Source organism: Triturus cristatus, chromosome 4_2, assembly GCF_964204655.1.
Source record: "Triturus cristatus chromosome 4_2, aTriCri1.1, whole genome shotgun sequence".
In the NCBI taxonomy this organism is placed as follows: Eukaryota; Metazoa; Chordata; class Amphibia; order Caudata; family Salamandridae; genus Triturus; species Triturus cristatus.
The window spans coordinates 827,737,324-827,756,979 of NC_140586.1; the positions used below are offsets into that span (position 1 = coordinate 827,737,324).

The 19,656-nt window shown below is 41.7% G+C and overlaps 1 protein-coding gene across 6 annotated transcripts in view; it reads left to right on the plus strand.

Moving 5' to 3' along the window:
- Positions 1-19,656, plus strand: part of RNF220 (ring finger protein 220) — a 720,811-nt gene that overhangs the window by 8,905 nt on the left and 692,250 nt on the right. For 3 of the 6 annotated variants that reach the window (XM_085602785.1, XM_085602783.1, XM_085602784.1), the window contains exons 2-3: positions 5,715-6,460; positions 15,112-15,327. In XM_085602785.1, coding sequence (XP_085458911.1) covers positions 5,836-6,460; positions 15,112-15,327 — 841 coding nt within the window. In that variant the 5' untranslated portion in view covers positions 5,715-5,835. The remainder of the gene's footprint in view (positions 1-5,714; positions 6,461-15,111; positions 15,328-19,656) is intronic. The other 3 variants (XM_085602789.1, XM_085602787.1, XM_085602788.1) reach the window with 1 other exon arrangement.

A 19,656-nucleotide genomic window follows, 5' to 3' on the forward strand; every position in this document is an offset into this window, starting at 1 on the left:
CTTTGTCTTTCCCATCACTCGAGTTTTCATTTCTTTTATTGATCCGACTCGTTGGCTCCTTCTGAAGCCGGTTTGGGGGGCTAGTCATTAACTTGAAAGGGGAGATTCAAACCTGTCTCTGCCTCCTGCCTACCACTGAAGGCGACCACAGAGCACGGGAACCGCTGATGGCGTGACCTACCAGGGCTCAGAAGAAAGATGTGTGTCAAAGACGCGTGGGCAAACCAGGAAAGAGGCTGGCATATTTCACACCAGCCGGCCAACTCTGTTGTGAACTCCGAAGCCCTCAAATCAGATGTATTTATTTCAGTGTTTTGTATTGTCATCTTATGATTACTTCGACTTGTTGAAATACATCGTCTGCCACGTGGTACAGAATACAGAAACCAGTAACTTGTATTACTTATACGCCCTGAAGCCGGTGACACATATTGTACGAAACCTATTTATCATGTGTTCGTAATTTAGAATTTCTCTATTTTGGGGTTTGACGGAATATCGTGGCTCCAGATGCCCTCAAGTGCCCCAAAGCACAGCTGCTGGTTGCGAGTTTTTTGTGTGTACTATTTTCACAAGGAGGGCTATTGTGCACATCGAGGCGCGTGCGCTAGCGCCGCGCAGCACTGCACGCACAGACACAGCGCTGGCTGAAGGAAAGAGGAGCGTGCTCATTTCATAGGAAAGCCCCGGGACCCTGAATAGAAATGGGACACGTTGCAGAGGCAGGTTACAATTAAAAAGAGCTAGTATTAAAACAAACGCTACAACTGACGGGGTTAACAGACCACCAGCAGCAGGTGTGAGCACCTGGGATGAGGAACAGGATACCGTGATGCTCTCAACCGGCCTGCAGCGGAACGCAGGCTCCAAGCCTCGCCAGCGGGACAGAGGCCCCGGCAGCGGCGGCCTCTTTCCTTGAAGGGATGAAATGCTGTGACGCCGTCACTGTGCTCATAGGAATGTGCAGATAGTACCGACGTTATCCCTTCCGCGTTCATCTACGTGTCTCCCAAAACTCTTTGCTCTTGACTCGCGCCTGAGTTCTTGACCCAAAGTACACCCACCCACCGGCGACAGCACATAGTTTAGGGTTACTTTCTGGGTAACCACATATATCTGTGGTCATAGATGTATTTACTTCATACCTGGTGGGGCTTGTTGCTCTTTTATCAGACTGATGCAAACTACTCCGCAGAGATTTCTCCACATTATCATTATGGTTTATGACCATTCGAGCCTCAAATTGTGTGCAGCAACTGCGCGTCGCTCCAGAATCGGTTTATTTAGGTGTTTTGAAAAGTGCTGTGTGTCATCTAAACACAGACTGCTGAAATATGCAGGCAGACAAAAAAGAAAAAACATAAACGCTAAGCAAGTTCAATAGAGCCGACTAGAGCCCAGCACAAAGAGGTGGAAAGCCCAAGCCAACATGTCTTCATCATGAGCCCTCCGACTTCGGTCACACGGCCTCCTGAGCAGAGCAATTTGAAGGGCTTCGGGACTCCGAGGTACCCGGCCCAGTGCACCCCTGAGGTGGAGATCTGTGAGGTTTCGGCCCAGTGCACCCCTGAGGTGGAGATCTGGGAGGTTTCGGCCCAGTGCACCCCTGAGGTGGAGATCTGTGAGGTTTCGGCCCAGTGCACCCCCGAGGTGGAGATCTGTGAGGTTTCGGCCCAGTGCACCCCCGAGGTGGAGATCTGTGAGGTTCCACGGGTTTGGCTTGAGCTCGCCCAAAGAGCCCTCTCACTCCTGCTGATGAAACCAGTGGCGTTGAGGGGTCGGACGCCAGGACGGGATGCGTCCGTGCGTACAGCTCTTACTGCTTGTGGTCTACTGTGGCGCTACACCAATACCACATATTTATATTCATGCCGTAGCAATACACAGGCGTATAGCCCGTTAACCCAGATGAGACCGGGCGTAATATTGATGCCAGCAGTGAAAACAAATGCTGCCCAATAACACCTTATCTAGGGCAACACTACTAATAAACACACAGGTATTACTAAAGTGCAAAGCACAACTTCAAAGTATAGCAACATTGACATGACAAAAACCCTGCTGGCTCGCAGAGTGCACGTCCCAATCGCCCTCTGCAGGTCTGTGTGTATGTGAACTCAGTCTTCAGTCTTTGATGGCTGTGAAAAATAGCAGGAGTGAGTAGGGTCATTGCAACACCTTTTATTACAGCCATGCAAAGCCTTTAGAGCAAATGCTGTAAAACACATAAAAAACAAATTCGTTTTGTTCTCGTTAATATTACGCTATTGCGAATTACTGGCTTAAATTCTTGAGTAGTGACTGGTAATACTAAAGAGTACTACGTTAAAAAAATGTGTCAAAAGCCATGCCCATAACGACTATAAAAAGGAGAAACATTATCACATCTATGTAAAAACAAACAATGCAATATCAGTTAAAAAGGAATAAGCTTTCTTTTGTTACAGAATCCATGATTGTAGAAGTATACTACATGCTGGTTTCTTATTATCTGCAACAATGTACTGCCCAGCCTTTGGTGTAATGATACGCTTCAATTTCTGTTTCCAAACACTCACGTTAAATACACTTTAATTCAGTTTGCTATATCCAGGGCATCTGGAATTATGCGGCACAGAGGATTAAATTATGGAGCAGGGTCGACTAATTTATGCAGCAAGAGAAGGCAAATTGTGCTGCTTATTTTATGATAGTATTACTTCATTATTTTGTCATTTTTACACATGTTAACACTGTCTGAGCAAGGGTTTCACCTCATTATTAACAGTTTAGCACCCAAATACAGCAATAAGAAATAGAAATGTGACCAGCCAACCTCTGCCATAGGGCTTTTCACCACGTTTTTACTAACGTTTGATACATTTGAGCTAAAAACAAGTATCTTTTTGCACATTATGCAGCAGATGATGGGTTTTATGGCAGATCCATATTTCTGCGAGAAACACTACAGCCACAAAATCACATAATTCCAGTGGCGCTGACTATGCCTTATTTTTAAATCAGAGGTGTCGAGCACTCTGCTTGATCCTGCACATTCTAAGTCCGCAGTGTAGTCTGACGGGTTAGCAATAGAACCCACTGGGGAAATTGAGACTGACTGTTACTCCTTTTAGACTCGTACCCATGGGCAAAGTCAGGAATAGGCATAATGCAAACATGCTTTTGACAGCTCTACTGTTTCAAAGATGGTTATGATTTTTGATGGGAGGAATATAGGTTGCTCAACCTAAAATGAGGGCCTGACTTCTTTCTGAGAGACACATTTTCACAGCTTTACATTTTTTTTACCCATCCAGACCATTTGTTCCTACTCCATTAGTAAAATGGGCAACACCATTGCCCTTAAGTTAAACGGTTGCAGTCAAAACTGCGTTTTACTTGATTTTTCTAATAATAGTTCTCAGAAAGGACATTCTTTCATGCCTGCATCGCAATATCTTCTAATCATAGTTGTTGTCGCCATGTACTCTAATAACACATTTGTTCTGCTAAACAATCCTATATTGCAGTCCCTTATGTGTGGTCATTAGTACCCACTCAGAAATTAGTATGCTTCATTTCCAAACATTGTGCCAGAAAAGCTTTTTATGTTCTTCCAACAGACCAATAGGTTTCGTTTACTGTTAAAGTACCTCACCCTTTCCTTCAAGGCAGCACAAAGCACCCTACCGACTTCCTCCCTTTACATTTATCGGGATATGCCCCTTCAAGCTCTCTGTGCTCTATGACACCAATTGCTGGCCTGTATCTAACCCACCCAGCCCCAGAACCAGGATCAGGTCTTTTGAACTGCTTGGCACGTCCTCCCTAATGAACTGTCGGCAAATCCCTTTCTTCCTGCATTCAAGTCTGTCCTCAAAACACACCTCCTCGGGTCTGAGAAACAGCAATGCTGCAGACCGCTCTACTGCCTTGGCCACTGTAGGATAATGTAACATGCAGTCAATGTAGTATTTTTCTCCTTATATTTTGTCATCTCCCATTCCACAACAACCATGTTTTCACACTCTTTCTGTATGGTACCTTCGATTTGCTGTTGTTCTTAAGGTGCCACCATATAGGAACATGCACAATTTCTGTTTGAAATGCTTAGCTCTGAAGAAGTACAAATACAATTTGAAAGTTGTTTCTGTAACTCATGGACATTGCACATCACTTCAAGTGGTTTTGGCATTCTTCTCGCATGGCCCACTACTAACAAATTGCTCTCTCAAGCCCCCCCATTGGACATCAGATCACCCTAAAATTCATATCTGACCCAGGAAACTGAGAAAGACTTTGAGACTTACCGACTTACAGCAATCTGCTTGGAAATCTAAGCAACTTGTGGCCAGCAAGTGAATGCACCAAGTGCCTACAGATATATAATTTGTAGTGTGAGTGCATACCAGACACTTAGAATACAATAAATAGACATTTACACTTTAATAGTATTTTTAATTCTGTTCCAGTCGTTGGTGAAATAATAGGACCTTTCTTCCTGCTCAGTAAAGCATTTATTTAGCAATCTCAGTGGTTACATAGTGTAAATAATATAAACGTGGGTACTAAAACACTTGCATAGAATGAGCAAATGTACATATAAACATTTTTACATTTATAAGTAATTTTCCTTTTTTAACGTTTCGTTTACAAACTCTTGAGTCATCTTTATCAATTTACCCCTGAACTTAAACCCTGCACACATACGTAACATGCATTTTCTCAGTATAACTTTGTGTATTAACAACTACATCTCCTCCATGTACAAAGAGACAGATACTTTCCTTTAGATTTGAATTCCACATATAAGGCTTGTAATATATAAACCACAAAGCATCAGAATACCATTTATATACATTATAGTACTACTAATATTTTGAATTTATTCAATTTATATGTATTTTAGTTACTTTTGAAATGAGCTTTACCCTAATGGATTCAACATTGATTTTGACTCTCTGTTAGGGATATTCTCATAAGTAACTGTGGAACTGAGCTCTGTCTCCTACCGATCCTCTGTCCATTAGTTACATACTCTGGAAGACAATTGGATGGATGATGATAAAGAGTTTAAACCCTGTCAAAAACAGAATTACAATACTTACGTTCAGGACAACCTAACATTCACAGATAAAAAAGTATACAAAAGCATGTACCCCCCCAAAAAATAAAGACTTCCTGTGTGTAGGGAGAAGCGAGTGGACGGCTGATGAATAGATGGGGGTTTGAGGGATGAAAGGATGGACGGATATATGCATTTCTGTATTAGGGAACCAGCGATAGTAAATCTATAGTTAAAGAAACGGAGCAATGCCTATCTTTAAGGTCATTTTGGAGGAAGGCTTACATATTTTATCGCTGTTATCATACCCTATTTAAACAACCTCCCAAAAATATTATCTCTTTCTGCTTTTGCTTTGTTAGAACATGGGAAAAATGTGAAGAGTAAGGAAAGATGAATATGTTTCCCAGCAAGGCTCATATATTAGCGATAACAATTAACAGATGATGTTGATATTCGATTTTCTTGATTCAACTCTTCAGATAACTTCTGTTTCTTGGTCTGGGTTTGGCATAGCCCATGCCACTGTGCACAGATCTCATGCTTCCTTCATCTTCTGGTTTGAGAGTCAGCATTTGAGTACAACCGATTTTAGTAAAATTATTGCTGATTGCATGATAAATTAGCCCCATGGTGATCCTTAATACTTTGTCTTTTGTGTTCTCTGCAGGTTTAGGAAAGCATGATTCTGCAGTGATCCCACCCTGCTTTCTCTGACACTAGAACCACTGTGCCTTTCCAGAGAAACTTACAATTATCACTAGTGATCCCGTGGAGGACCAAGAGAAACCATGGACTTACACAGGGCTGCATTCAAAATGGAGAGTTCGTCTTATCTGCCCAACCCCTTGGCATCTCCAGCCCTGATGGTCCTGGCCTCCACAGCTGAAGCCAGCCGTGATGCCTCCATTTCATGCCAACAACCTAGGCCTTTTGGTGTACCAGTGTCAGTGGACAAAGAAGTGCACATTCCTTTCACCAATGGCTCATACACTTTTGCCTCTATGTATCACCGGCAAGGGGGCGTGCCCGGTGGCTTTCCTAACCGTGACTTTCCACCCTCACTGCTGCACCTCCACCCCCAGTTTGCACCCCCGAACCTGGATTGCACCCCTATCACCATGCTAAACCACAGCGGTGTTGGTGCATTCCGGCCATTTGCCTCCAACGAAGAGCGGGAGAGTTACCAGTCCGCTTTCACACCTGCCAAGCGGCTGAAGAACTGCCACGAGAATGACTCTCCACACCTGCGCTTTTCAGACGCTGATGGCAAGGAGTATGAGTTTGGGAGTCAGATACCATCTGGCTCCCCCAGTTCGCTCAAGGTTGACGACACAGGGAAAAAACTCTTTGCTGTCTCTGGCCTGATATCTGACAGGGAGACGTCCTCTAGCCCAGAAGATCGTAATGACAGATGTGAGTACCTCATCCTTTTGGACACCTCTTAGTTTGCATTGCACATGCCATGTTTTTGTAAAAGCATTGTTTACAGCTTTTCTGCTAGTGTTATACTGTTCAGCCATACATTGCTGAGGGAACTCACCGAGATAGCCTTGAAATACCAACATTTAATGTTTTCACATCATGTAGTAACTGCCAATACTAGCAGTGCTCATGTATTCAAAAAGCAGCGTTGTAGAAAAACCTCTGTACTGTTGGTGTTGTTTATTCTAAGGGTTTTGTTTCTTCCATAAAATCAGTTTTAGTTCTCATTAACCATCACAAATTTACCAACTTTGTCATTTTTTGATTTTATACATTGCTTTAATAGCGAAGTCCGATTTATGTTACTGTTTGGTATCTGCTGAAATACATGTTTCAATGTAATCTAAAGGCACTGTTTTTTGGTATTTGTCCATTTTCAGATTATTCAGATGAAATTTATTAGCGATGCTGACATCAGATCATGGATATAAACGTCTTAAGCAGAATTATGGTTACTTCATGTCTGATTCAGGCAATCCCATTTGCCCATTGAAGCAAAAAGCACCCTTGTTTCTGCTTAAGTAGTTCATTGTTATGGTCAGCGTTTGCATCGCAAAAGAAACTGGCAGGCAGCATCTCTCACAGTCCCAAGTCGATACCCCTTTGATACAGACTTGTTTTCTATATGACCGTTAAAAAAAACCGACATAATTTCAAGAACATTTTTGGCGAGACTGACACACAAATCACACTTGACAGAGCGCACAGAAAAATATGTTGGGTGAATTGAACACTTATCTGTCAAAATATCTGAGGTTCTGGTGAACATCCCATGTATATTCTAATTCTACACGATTAAAAAACAAACCCAGATCAGCTCATCATGACTCTAGGTCAGCAAAGAAATGAGACTCACTTTGTGCAAATCTTAGACCCATCTCATTTGAAGAACAGAAGAATGTTCTGTTCTTAGCTACTCTACAGCAAACGTGGAACCAGTTTATTTTGCTCTCATTTCTATTGCTTACTAAACAAGAAATCTGTGCTTGCCATTTACTCCTGTCTTTCGCGTTTTAAAAACAGCACACAATTAGTTAGCAGTTTCAGCAGTTCCTTATTCCATACGTTAAAAAAATTAGGCCAAATCAATGTTAATCTTTTTGTCACAGTATAAAACTGTACACAAAAAGGCCCGCTGTGAGTTTGGGGCGAACCTGGTTATTTAATTGATTTCATTATAGAATCTCAAGTGGGGGAAATGGAGTTACTGAATGATATTGCACTAGGACCACGAGTACTTAAGAGATGGATCAAAATGTTCAAAAGGGCTCCTTGAACAGAGGCAACAAACATTTCAACAGTGCAGAAGTTTGCTTGGGTCTGCAGGAAGGTGTCTCTCATGCAGCCCCCTTTAAGTCTTTGTTGTGCCCTCCTCTGGCTGACAGCCCTTTATTACAGGAATCTTATGGTTCTCTCTAAGTGTATGATGGCGTTACATGTTGGTATTATCTACTAAATACATTTGGCGCCCCTTCTAACTTCCTATCTTAATGTAATGTCCATCTACCACCAAAATCAATTTAAGATACGCAGCTAGGAATAACTGTCTAGTCATCCATGTGCATATAGTGGGAAAGGATGGCACAAGTATGCAGCAGAACTAACTAGTGGAGGGAGTAAACCAGTGGAGAGATGAAGAGCAGTAGCGAATATATCCTAGATGTAGCTGTGCACGCACGACTTTAGAAAGGTATGTATATTCCCCAGTGTGTGGTATTGTAAAAAAAAACAAAAAAAAAACATGATATTGCAGAAGAACTTTTAGCTAGAAAGGCAAGGCTTTACTTCAACACAATCACACACATTCTTGACATTGGGCTAATAGGTGAGCTAGTGAACAATCCCTGCTGTCTCACCTACTCTGCATCTTTTGGCTCACGTTAAGAGGCTGCCATGATGTTAGATTTCATTATTTTTGTGAGATTGTTTGCTCCGGCAAATGGCACAGCGATGGGTACATGCAAAGCTTGTTGCTCATGACATATCCTTGAAATTGGTAATTTGCTTTGATATATCGCTGAGTGGCTAAGGGTTCTCTATGGTGAGACTGCAACCGTGAGCCATTGCTTTATCTGTTGAATTATTTGCCTTCTTTTGGTAGGTTTGATTCTTCGGTGCTCTTCCATTCCATTTGAATTGTGCTGAGATATAGGCGAGCGAGTTATAGAAATGATTTGTCTAGGGACATGTAAGAAGTTTTCTGATAGACCATTGCCTCTTTAGGACCTGTAGGGCGCGGTGACAGACAACCATATAGCTGGCTGCCTGCATGTGGCTGACAGCACTGCACCAGATAGTTTAGCAGAGACATTGACCTGTCGGGAGATGTCCCCAGATATTTCACCTGTCGGGAGATGTCCCCACTTCCCTGTCCAGTCAGCCGGTCTGAATGGAATGGAATAGTTAGTGCGGGAGGGGTCGTGGACTACCCAGAAGTGATACACAGAACGTAATGTTTAATTCTTGCTGGACTCCAGATGCCTTCAAGGAAAATGTGCCGGCACTGCATGTGAATTCTCAGTAGGCATTTGATTCTGATGTTGTTAGTATATAATTGTGTGACAGTGTAGCTGTTTCACGTTACAAGTACGAACACTTATTTCAAAAGTGAAAAGCAAAGGACCGGTGGGACACGGGGATCCGTTGGACACATTTCTTACACATACAAAAACCGTTTAGTGTTATTAAGCTTATGTGTACATGTCACATGTCACACGTGAATGCACATCAAGCTACAGGGACTCCTTTGAGTGCATGGCATTTGGAGCAAATGGGTGAGGCTGTTTCATTAGAAAATACGGACAGCACTTATGTGGAAGGCTAGATTGCAAGACACTGGCTTTTGCTTCCCGCTGTTTCAACGGATCAGACAAAGATCATCAAATGTGATCTGCACAATAGTACAAAATGTCTTTTTTGATTCTCCAATTTGAAGAAGAAGTATTTTTTCAGGAGAGTTATAAGCAAACTCCAAAAGTATATTTTACGAAGGAACAGTATTGACTACATGCTGTCACTTGCAAGAGACAACGGAGCACAATGTAAGCTATACCTATGTATAACTGGTTACAGCATTGGTTTTAGTTATGCGCACTGATTGTTCAGGCCTCTACATGCATCATTTGTTATCAACTGAGATGGAAACACTGCAGAGATATATCTTATGTACAAACAATGTAAATTAGAAAAAAAAATCTTAGAAGAGATGGTGGAAGACAGCGTAGTGTGGGAGTTGAAGGATGAGATGTATTCCTCCTCAGTTAGGCTGGTGATTGCTTGGAAATGCTTTCATAGAGGATGTGGGGGTGAGGAAGGGGATCCAGTGCATTGGGGTTGACTAGGGGGAAAAATGAAGGAAAAGGCCCACTCTGCAGCTGTTGTGTGTTTTTTTATGAGTACATTGCTTGCATTGAGGGACCACATGGATCTCATTGGTACAAGGATTTCGAAATATGAAGCAACCTCTGCATATCAGCCATACATTCCTTTCTGACACCTGCTGTCAGTGGTGTCTCTTACCTGGTGTCTCTGTCACCAGGAGCAGAAGAGTGGCACTGTGCTTAGAGTTGCCCTTCGGTGAAAAGGCACTTGAAATATCTATCGCTGATGCACAGAAGCTCTATGTATATGTCAGAATAATATATACAACACTGATAGTGACATCAAGAGGCTGACCCTGCTAGTCAAAGTGCTGACGGTGTGTTCAAGTCAATTAAGTGAAAAACAACACAAATGTTGTTTGCACTTTAATACTCTCGTAGAATATTCTTCTGCTTATAGCATGTTTTGAAAGTCAGAGCTAGTAGGAAATGTACATACGTAAGTTATATTTTTACTGCAAACAATTAAAATAAATGGGACAGAAGAAATTGTGAATTTTTTGAGAGTAGTGTTGAATACTTTGACCCACTATCCAATTAGAAAAATAACTTTTGAAAAAACGTTAAAGTTAACAACAGACATTAATTAAAAGTTAATGAAGTAAATTTTGCAATGTAGTGAAATTCAAATGTTAAAGTACTAATGCAGCCTTACCTAATTCTCAGTTGTTGATGTTTTTTTTATTACTACTTTATCCAATATTATAATGTTATCTGGTTTAGTACGGGAGTGTAATGTAGATTGCTTTAATATAATGTTAAGCAAGAATATTGCATGCCATTATGTGGGTATTTCTGTTACATTTGTATCTCCTTAGTGTGTTTTTTTTGTATGTTGTTGGGAGTGTCTGGTGTATGCCTTTAAATGTTCTCTTTTTAATATTTTATTGCTTTATGCGTTGTTTGTAAACGTATTTGGTCTGTTGCTGGATCTTTTTGTCATTGTTTTGGCGTTGTTTATTTACTAATATTTTTTATGCCTGCTATGCATTTTATTTAAAATTAAATTTTAGAGTCGTTTGATGTAGACTAAAGAGATTCATTGTATTTATCCGATAGTGCTTTTTTATACCTACTAACTAAACAATGGGGAGCTAAGGTTGCTTTATCATTTTAACTGAAGTATTTAACAATTTAATAAACCACATTATTTCCATTCCATGTTAGGAGCGTCAATAAAACATAGAAGTGAATTTATAGGTAGGCATTTATATTACAAATACATGGTACATTAACACTTGGCTTATAGGTTCATATTTTCAGGGTAGAATCAGTACTCCAAAGTTAGCATTCTTCCATCCACACACCCTATCCATACATGTTTCTTAAAGCAACCTCTCAGTTTATAGATCTGCTTCTCTGCAACCCTACAAGGATCCAGCCCTACTTTACATATAGCTACATTAGGAGCTTTCGCTGCCCTCCCAGTTTGTACAAAATCTCTTTTAGCAATGATTAGGCCCAAGTCTGGGCCACTGAAATTATGCAGCGGGGAAGGGACAATTTATGCATCAGGATTCAATAAATTATGCTTCAAGAAAAAAAACATTTAAGCAGCAAATGCACCACATTTTGTGAAAGTATTACCTTCATTTCATTGTTATTTTTAAATATGTATAGACTAAGACTTCACCTCATTAGTACCCATTTAATGCCTAAATACAGCAATAAGTAACTAAAGGTAACCATTCAACCTTTGTGATGTTCCTTCAACAGCGAAGCAACATCATTATCAGTAACTTTTGATCCATCCAAGGTAGACACAATGGTTTTGTGGCTAAAATCTTTAAATTGTGCAGCAGATGATGGATTATGTGGCAAATCCATAATTATGAGAAAAACGTTGCAACTACAGTATCGCATAATTCTCGTGGCCCTGGCCTAAGCCCTCAAAGGCTTTCTTATGTCAGTTTAGGTCAAATGTAAGAAGCTTGCTGTTCCGTCCTGATACCTTAGGCACGTGAGGGAGGACTCTGCCTAGGCACCACATTTTTCTTACGTACTATAAAGTCGATGTGAATACCTAAATTGTACTAATCTATAGCATTCTGAAACTGCTATTTTGTGAGTAACATTAATGATGGTTGCCAGTCAGTATTATCCATCTGAGCTAAGTCAATCTGAGTTCCATAAGCATATCTGGGTATGTATAACCAAGGTTTTATAAATCCTTCATATATTTTTGTCAGGCAGTAATATCGATGTGATTTTTACCCATAGTGGGTTGATTATAGTATGCCATTCAGGTCGGCATTATGGTGATAGAGAATTTTATAGCTGTAGCTAGCAGAAGAATTGGGCCCAGAAGATCCCAAACAACAACTGTAAGGTCGACCATGTTTTGAGTACAGAATTGCGATCTCTGTCCTCCCCTGCTCCTGGGCAAAGAGTCACAAGAGCAGGAGTGGGGCGTGGATCCATGGAGGCCCCGGGCCCAAATGTCACGCCCCGGCTTTGTTTATAAGTACAGTATTGGTGGTAACATGTCCCATGTTTGTCATACCCTGTTTATCCCACCTCTTGAATCCATCTTAGGTGGCTACCTGTGGCAGGAGAGTACCAATCCATAGTGGAGATTGCCGTGGTAGTATTTTTTTCATCCATCCCATTACTCGGTGGGATTCATTCCAAATATTGACAGCAGTCCTAGTGGGCGAGGGCGCATTAGTTTGCAAGGGACTACCATAAAGGATGTGTAATACATATTCCCAACCCAGGGCACACTTTATGCTGTAATTTTCAGGGGCTGGCTTTGTTTAAAAAATCATTTAATCAATTTCCACTAAGTGAGGTGCCCAACAGTATGTCATTGAATTGCATTACTTATTATGTTCTACTTTTTCCAACTTTAATGCTTGCTGTAAACCTTGTTTATAAGATTTTTTTTCTAGTTGATGTATTTGATTTTTTTCTTATTTATCAGATCAAATTCTAAATAAGAAATCAGTGGTTTCACCTAACACAATATCCACTTAACCCATTGACTCCAGTCTCTTAGAATCCCTGAAACATAAAGGGTACTCAGATTCCAAAAGCAATTTAAGCCATACAGTAGTGGGAACCCACTATACTCTTCTTCTACTATACAAACGTGCATAACTTGTTAATTTCTGAGAAAAACATAAATACTTGTTATAGATTTGGGTTTGTGATTATGTGCATGTGTGTAAGTATGCTTGCTACTTCAATGTGGTCTGTGTATTCAGTCTTTTTAGAGCAGTTAAACATGTTTTCTATTGTATGAGCAGGTGAGCATTTGTAGAGTGTCCTTGCTTGTGCATCCCGATGTCATAAGGAGAGGTATTTATAAATGCATGCATTGGTGTATATATAGCGCAAACCTAGCTTGGGAGTGCAACACAATATGAGGGATTTTAGGAGACGATTAAGATTCTGTACCCCAAGCGGGGATCAACATCTTTCAATTACTCAGATATATTTGACATAGTTGCATTTTTTTAATGGTTTGCCCAGAATCCCACGATTTTCAGATTCAGTCTCAAGCCCTTAGGTTTCAGTTAGTGGCTTAAGCAGGAGACCACACCTGTTGTCTATGCAATTCATACGTAATAGTTGAGAGTATACTACATATGTGTAGCGTACCTATGTGTGCACAGCTATTCAAGGCTTCTTGACACGTTTATCAATGTGCATTTGTGCTCCATTCAAAAAGGAAGTCATTTCCATAAGTGACCAAATGCCCTAGTAGGATTATTATGGTCTTTATGGAACAGTGGACCATGTAGGAACTGAGATTGCACGTGCAATGTTGTAATGTCTTTTGGATTTTCAGTGAGCATGTCTCAAATTATGGCCAGAGTGTACTGATTCTGTATGTGTGATGCACATGCTTGAAAGAGAGGGAGACATAGCCACCAAATTGAAGAAAAAAATGTACGTCAATAAATTGTGAAAAAGAATTGTAACAGATGTGATTGCCCTTTTTTTGATCTTGTGGAGCTATTGAAGTCTCTCTCACCCACATCCATGCACACCCACATACATGCACACACACACAAAACATAGCTCTATACCCCAGTTAAAATTTCAATGGCTTCAGATATTAAAGTTCTCTCTATCACAGGAGGCAAGAATAATCTGTATTATGCCGAATTTTAAAAACATGTAAAAGACAGTAAAAATACAATCACACATAGGAAGTGGGTGACAAGTTTGAACGTGTAATTCACTGGAAGTATTTATGCGTGTGTGTGTTGGAGGATACGGGGTTTATGCTGCACACCTGCAGATCCAGTAATGGGAAAGCAGATTTTTGTCAGCAGGGGTAAGGTGGGGTCAGTTTCACGACCATGGGGTCTCGAAAAGACGCACAAAACTAGTGTAAATGGATAGAGAAAGAATATCTTGTGTACACAGCCGGCCATAGACCTATACGACATCCTGGTGTCCTTATTTAACATTTATTATTTGTATTTAGTGAATGTGTGGTTATAATGTGTATTACCGCATCCTACACCTGATTTCTAAGGTACTGCACTACCAAAACAAAGGTCCACCCTTTACTGTACCCAACATGTCATTAGTCACCTTCTTTCTTCTTAAATTTCTATTGGTTGCTAACGCATCCCATATATGAGCACTGCCTGACCACCAAGGAGCAAACTATCAAAGAAAAAAGAATGCAAATCTAGCCAGGAAAAAAGATGTAAGATTATAAAAGAGACATTTGAGAAATTTGGAAATATTGACCATGAATAAAGACCACAATAAAAGTAGAATTAAAAGAAACAATAAACAAATGTTGTGATTATTTTATTTTCACCTGTCTTTCAGCCTCATTGCAAGCTTTTGAAATGACAGAGATGACAAACAAGCATTTCCGTCATAGGATCAGAACTTAAAATAAAATCCAAATATATTAAATTAAAATGTGGGTGAGTAGGTGTTATTATCTATGATGAAGATCCCATACTGTGGACTAAACCGCAATGAAAGCCTTGAAGCTAATGCAATGACTAGGAGTGCCAGACAAGATAAATAGTGACTGTCAATTTGGGCCAAGTAGCAGTAAAATGTTACCCTCAAAAGTACTCTTTGTATTTTATATAAATATATAGTAACCAATTTCAAAACTAGTGATGGTAAATCTTTTTTTTTACCTCCCCTCCTGTTTTTCCTCCTCCCCCGACCATTCTCCCACCCTGATCATGGCTGTTGCGGCTGTTAATACGAGGCCCGCAGCAGGTAGAGGGAGGCCTGCCACGGTGGCTTCTGAGGAGGCCGAGCCTCTGGATGTGGACCTATGGCCAGCCGGCCTCGCCCACGCTGCGCCAGGCCTGCGGCTCCTCCCCCTGTGGCTGGAGTGCATCACCTCTGCAAGGCGGACGCCAACGGAGTGGAGGGGAGGCGAGGCCGGCCCACCCGCGGCCTACAGCAGAACACAGCAACCAAGCTACGGTACCGCACTCACTCGTACATCTAATGCACTGTCTGTTGTGGCATTGATTGTACCCTATGTTTTCTTTCTTCTGTCCGTGGATGGCTGTCCTTTCAACCATTGTAGACTTGCCAGAGTGAGACTTGTCCTAGTCACAGAGCTCATACAATGTGAGGTTTTGGAGGCTGGAGATGTCCTAAGATGGGACTGCCGCTTCAGGCTTTGGAAACCGACATCTCAATAAATTCTGGTATTTGCAAGAGCTCGTGCTTTTTTCTGCACACTATTTAGTGCATTGCACGGTTTCTCTTGCTAGATCTAACTAAAATCAAAAATAGAGCTAGATTAAAATCAAATTCATTAACTTTAGAACAGTCGTGCCCATAGTTTGTTTATTGCTTCTAACTCTACCACTTAACAAATTCATAGACTGTCTAGAATTATTTTTCACATTTTTATCCAAGTGTAGAGTGCATGGAATATTTTGTGAGGTCAGGTGAACAGTGATAAATGAGTAGGCTATGAGTCGCCAGATGTCTGTATTTATATGTTAAATGTTTCTCTTCCTAACACTCTTGTCTGAAGTACCGAATTAGCAGTGGTAACTGACCCTATTCCCAACACACAAAGAAAAATAGAAGTAGTTTACAAAGAGAAAATTCCTACACCCTGACAGCAGAATCGACTCCTGCGTTCCACCAATATATTGGGTTTCTATCTTTAACCCTGTTGTTTTTCACATTTGTGTAGCCCAGGCACCTTTGTCGGCGGTGATTCATCCTCTGCTCCTGGATGAAGGAATTCACCAGCCGTTCCTGAATAAAAACATATCTGCGTTTGTCCTGGGTCTTGTCCATCATCACACTCTAACTCCATATGATGACATTAAATGATAGATGCACTTTCCACCCGTAACAATGATCACTTGGTGCCATTTGTGAAAAATAAAATTCCCACTGTTTTATATCACCCAATTCACTGCCTGCTCATTGTGATTACTCTATTGAGAAATCATAAAGTGTCATCAATTTGCAGTTTTTAAAAATTATTATTAACATCAAGACAAAAGGAACAAAAAGCTACTAACCATATAAAAAGAGTTGCATATTCAGATTTGCTGAAGTAGCTGGTAATAACTTGTAAGGATGAAGCTCTCTCTGTGGGTTACAGTAAGATTTTTTATAATTGCTAAGGATAGTGAGAAGAGTATATGGTGAACCACTGTGATAGCCAAATCATGTTTGGTGCCGGAGGCATATTCTGTGTTAACTGATTTTTGAGACACAATCAGATATTGAACATAGGTGAGACAGTGCTGCAGGAGCAGGAATTTTCTAGTGGTAAAGTTCTGTCGATCACTCCCACAGCAAAGGGGACACACACAGAAAAGTTACTGAAACAAATGTTCTGATCAGTAGATGGGCTGTAAGACATTCAAGCAGTGGTGGCAAAGGTAAGAGCATTTTGGATGACAGCATATGGCGCAAAAATGTTAAAATGTTCCTGCCATGAACCTCAAATCTTTGCATGCTTGTAGGAGCAGCGACTCTGGTATATTACTGCCTTCAGCAACAGACTTTTGTCGATGCCAGTTACATTCATTTCGTACCATCCAAAATCAGAGGAGCCTCTTAAATGGCTAGTGGTGAGCAAAGCTGATTTTGTCTTTTTTGAGGACTTGACATCTACGTTTTGGTACTTTTTGAGAGGAAACGCCTGCTTTTGAGGAAAACAACTTGTAATTGCTATTTGGGGGGTTTAAGATTTTCTGTTTCTTAAGCAGATCTCTAGATCTAAACTAAAAAATGTGTTTTTATTTTTTGTTATGGAATCCACCCCGGTGTGGCAAAATAATCTGTGTCCAAAGGTGCTTCTTGAAATAACTTGCCTGTTTCAGTCCTGGTTCCATGCCTGGGATGGTGCGGCTTCCTCATGTGGAACAGCGTAGCATAATTGTACTTACAACAACATATAATTTAAGGGGTTAATACGAAATTATTTTAAAACCATAAAAGGATTAGTCTGTTGCCGGAGCAGAAAAATAAAATAATCTGTAGCAGCTCGTGCTGGTCAATATTTTGCTCAACTGTTTTAAGCTGCTGATTTCATTCTTGGTAGTACTGGTACTTTGAAAATCAATACACACTATTGATTTTGCTAAAGATCTCGGGCAAAACCTGTTTTTTTTGGATGTCTGCGGTACCTTTCAGCACTCCTGAACATGTTTTGATTGTGAAACTAGTTTAGTGTTTACTTCTATTCTCTTTTTTCAACTCAGTTTTACTTGTGCTTCTTAAAAAACACAAAACAACAGACCATAGACAAGGAAAATGTTTGCCCTCCAGGCCTTTGACTCTGAAATCGGTGCTGGCCAGGAGCAAGAGCACCCTTTAGTTGATTGTCAGTAGAAAGGTACAGCCCACAATGACTCCTGGATTTTGGGTCAGAGTCAAATATAAGAAACAAAGGATGTAAGATGAACAACTTGTTTTTGAAGTCTACCATGAAATACCACTGACACCTCAACCAACCTAAGCCTAATTGGTTGCGGTATGAGAGGGCAATTCATGACACCCTACGGAAACAGATCCTCCTTTTTTTTAGGTCTCGCCTAGCAACGCAGCGCATGCGCTGCTCGCCTTGGCGAGATCTATTGTCGCCGGTTTCTTGGCCGAAGGGGGACAGGAGATGTGCACGCGTACGGGTCATGTGTACGCGTGCACATCTCCTGTCCCGTACAGGTCATGTTTACGCATGCACATATCCTGTCCCTCCCTGTTTCCTGCTCGCTGTGCATGCGCGGACAGGAGATGTGCACGCGGAGACAGCTTGGTTCATCAGCCCTCGCTTCCACGTCTGATGGCCTAGCACTTTCCTCTCGCACCACCACCAGAGGGAACTCACGCCTCACACTTGCTGCCACTGGCCTCAAACAGCCGTCACTTGTGCACTCTCTTGTTGACCTCACCCTGGTCTCGGAGTCCTCATGCGTCCGTACATTCTCCTGGGAAGCGGCCACACCCACGCGGCACGGAGAGGACTCAGCCGTCCATGGCTGGCTTCCCACCCAGCCGCCTCACCTTCACACTGCTGAGCCCACACCACCATGGCTTCCCACCAGCCACGGTCCACACTAACTGGTGCCGCAGAGGACTTCCATGACCGGGATGCCGTCACCACACACGATGCCTGGCAGAGACGCGCAGACTGTTTCCCTCCAGTCTCTGACCTGCTTCCAGTACCAACTCCATGGCCAGCGGAGTACTTTGCTTCTTTTTGGGGTCAAGTGGACGCTGCTCCAGGGCAGTACACGAGACAGGCTCGCTCCTCCTCATCGCCAATGTAGAGGGCCCCTGTATATCGGGGCGCACTAGTTATTGTAGGGCGCTACTGTGGAGCAGGTAATGGACAACACTAGGCATAATATGTAGTACTTGCAATCAACCACGAGCGCTGGTTGCATATTTATTTATTACCTCTTGGCCGAGCCTGGCCCGGAAGGCTGAAGTGTGTTACAAAGTATTGCAGTGGCCGGGGTGGCTTGCTGTACGTGGAACGAACATTTTGATACCAAAGCACACAATTTTCTACATTATATTGTTTTTGCTGGACGGTAGCCATATTATTTTCGCATTCACATTTCCCTTATCCTTGAATTGCAAGATTCCGAGTGAGAATTTAATTGAGTGAGTGAGGTCTGCCTTTCGCTTGAGGTCGTAGCATTGCCTCTAGATGGCGATGTCGGAACGCAAACACAGCAAAGTTTCTCTTCAGTATTTCATCTCACAAAACAGCTAACTCTTCGAGCTGACTGGGTAACCCATCTGGGCCTGGAGGTTCCAGGGCCACTCTCTGGAGGAGGTAATATGTTCTTCAATGAACAAACCAATCTTAATCCATTAATAGCATGGGGAGAGGATCTGGTACCAAGGCTAGACTGCCGACTTTGGAGCTGGGAAACCAAGGTTCGAGCCTTTGGGTCGACTCCTCATCCTGTGCTTCTGAGCAAAGCACTTAATCTCCCTGTGCGGGCCACTCTCTAGAGGAGGTAATATGTTCTTCAATGAGCACACCAATCCTAATACATTAATAGCATGGGGAGAGGATCTAGTCCCATGGCTAGACTGCCGACTTTGGAGCTGGGAAACCAAGGTTCGAGCCTTGGGGTCGACTCCTCATCCTGTGCAAAGCACTTAATCTCCCAGTGCCTACCAAAACAAGCATTTGCAATGCAATAGGTCTCGCATTTATGCTAGTTTGAGCTATTGACATTGCAAATAACAATGCCTTTTATTTGTGTTTTCAAAACATAAATAAAAGGCATTGTCATTTACAATGCCAATAGCTTA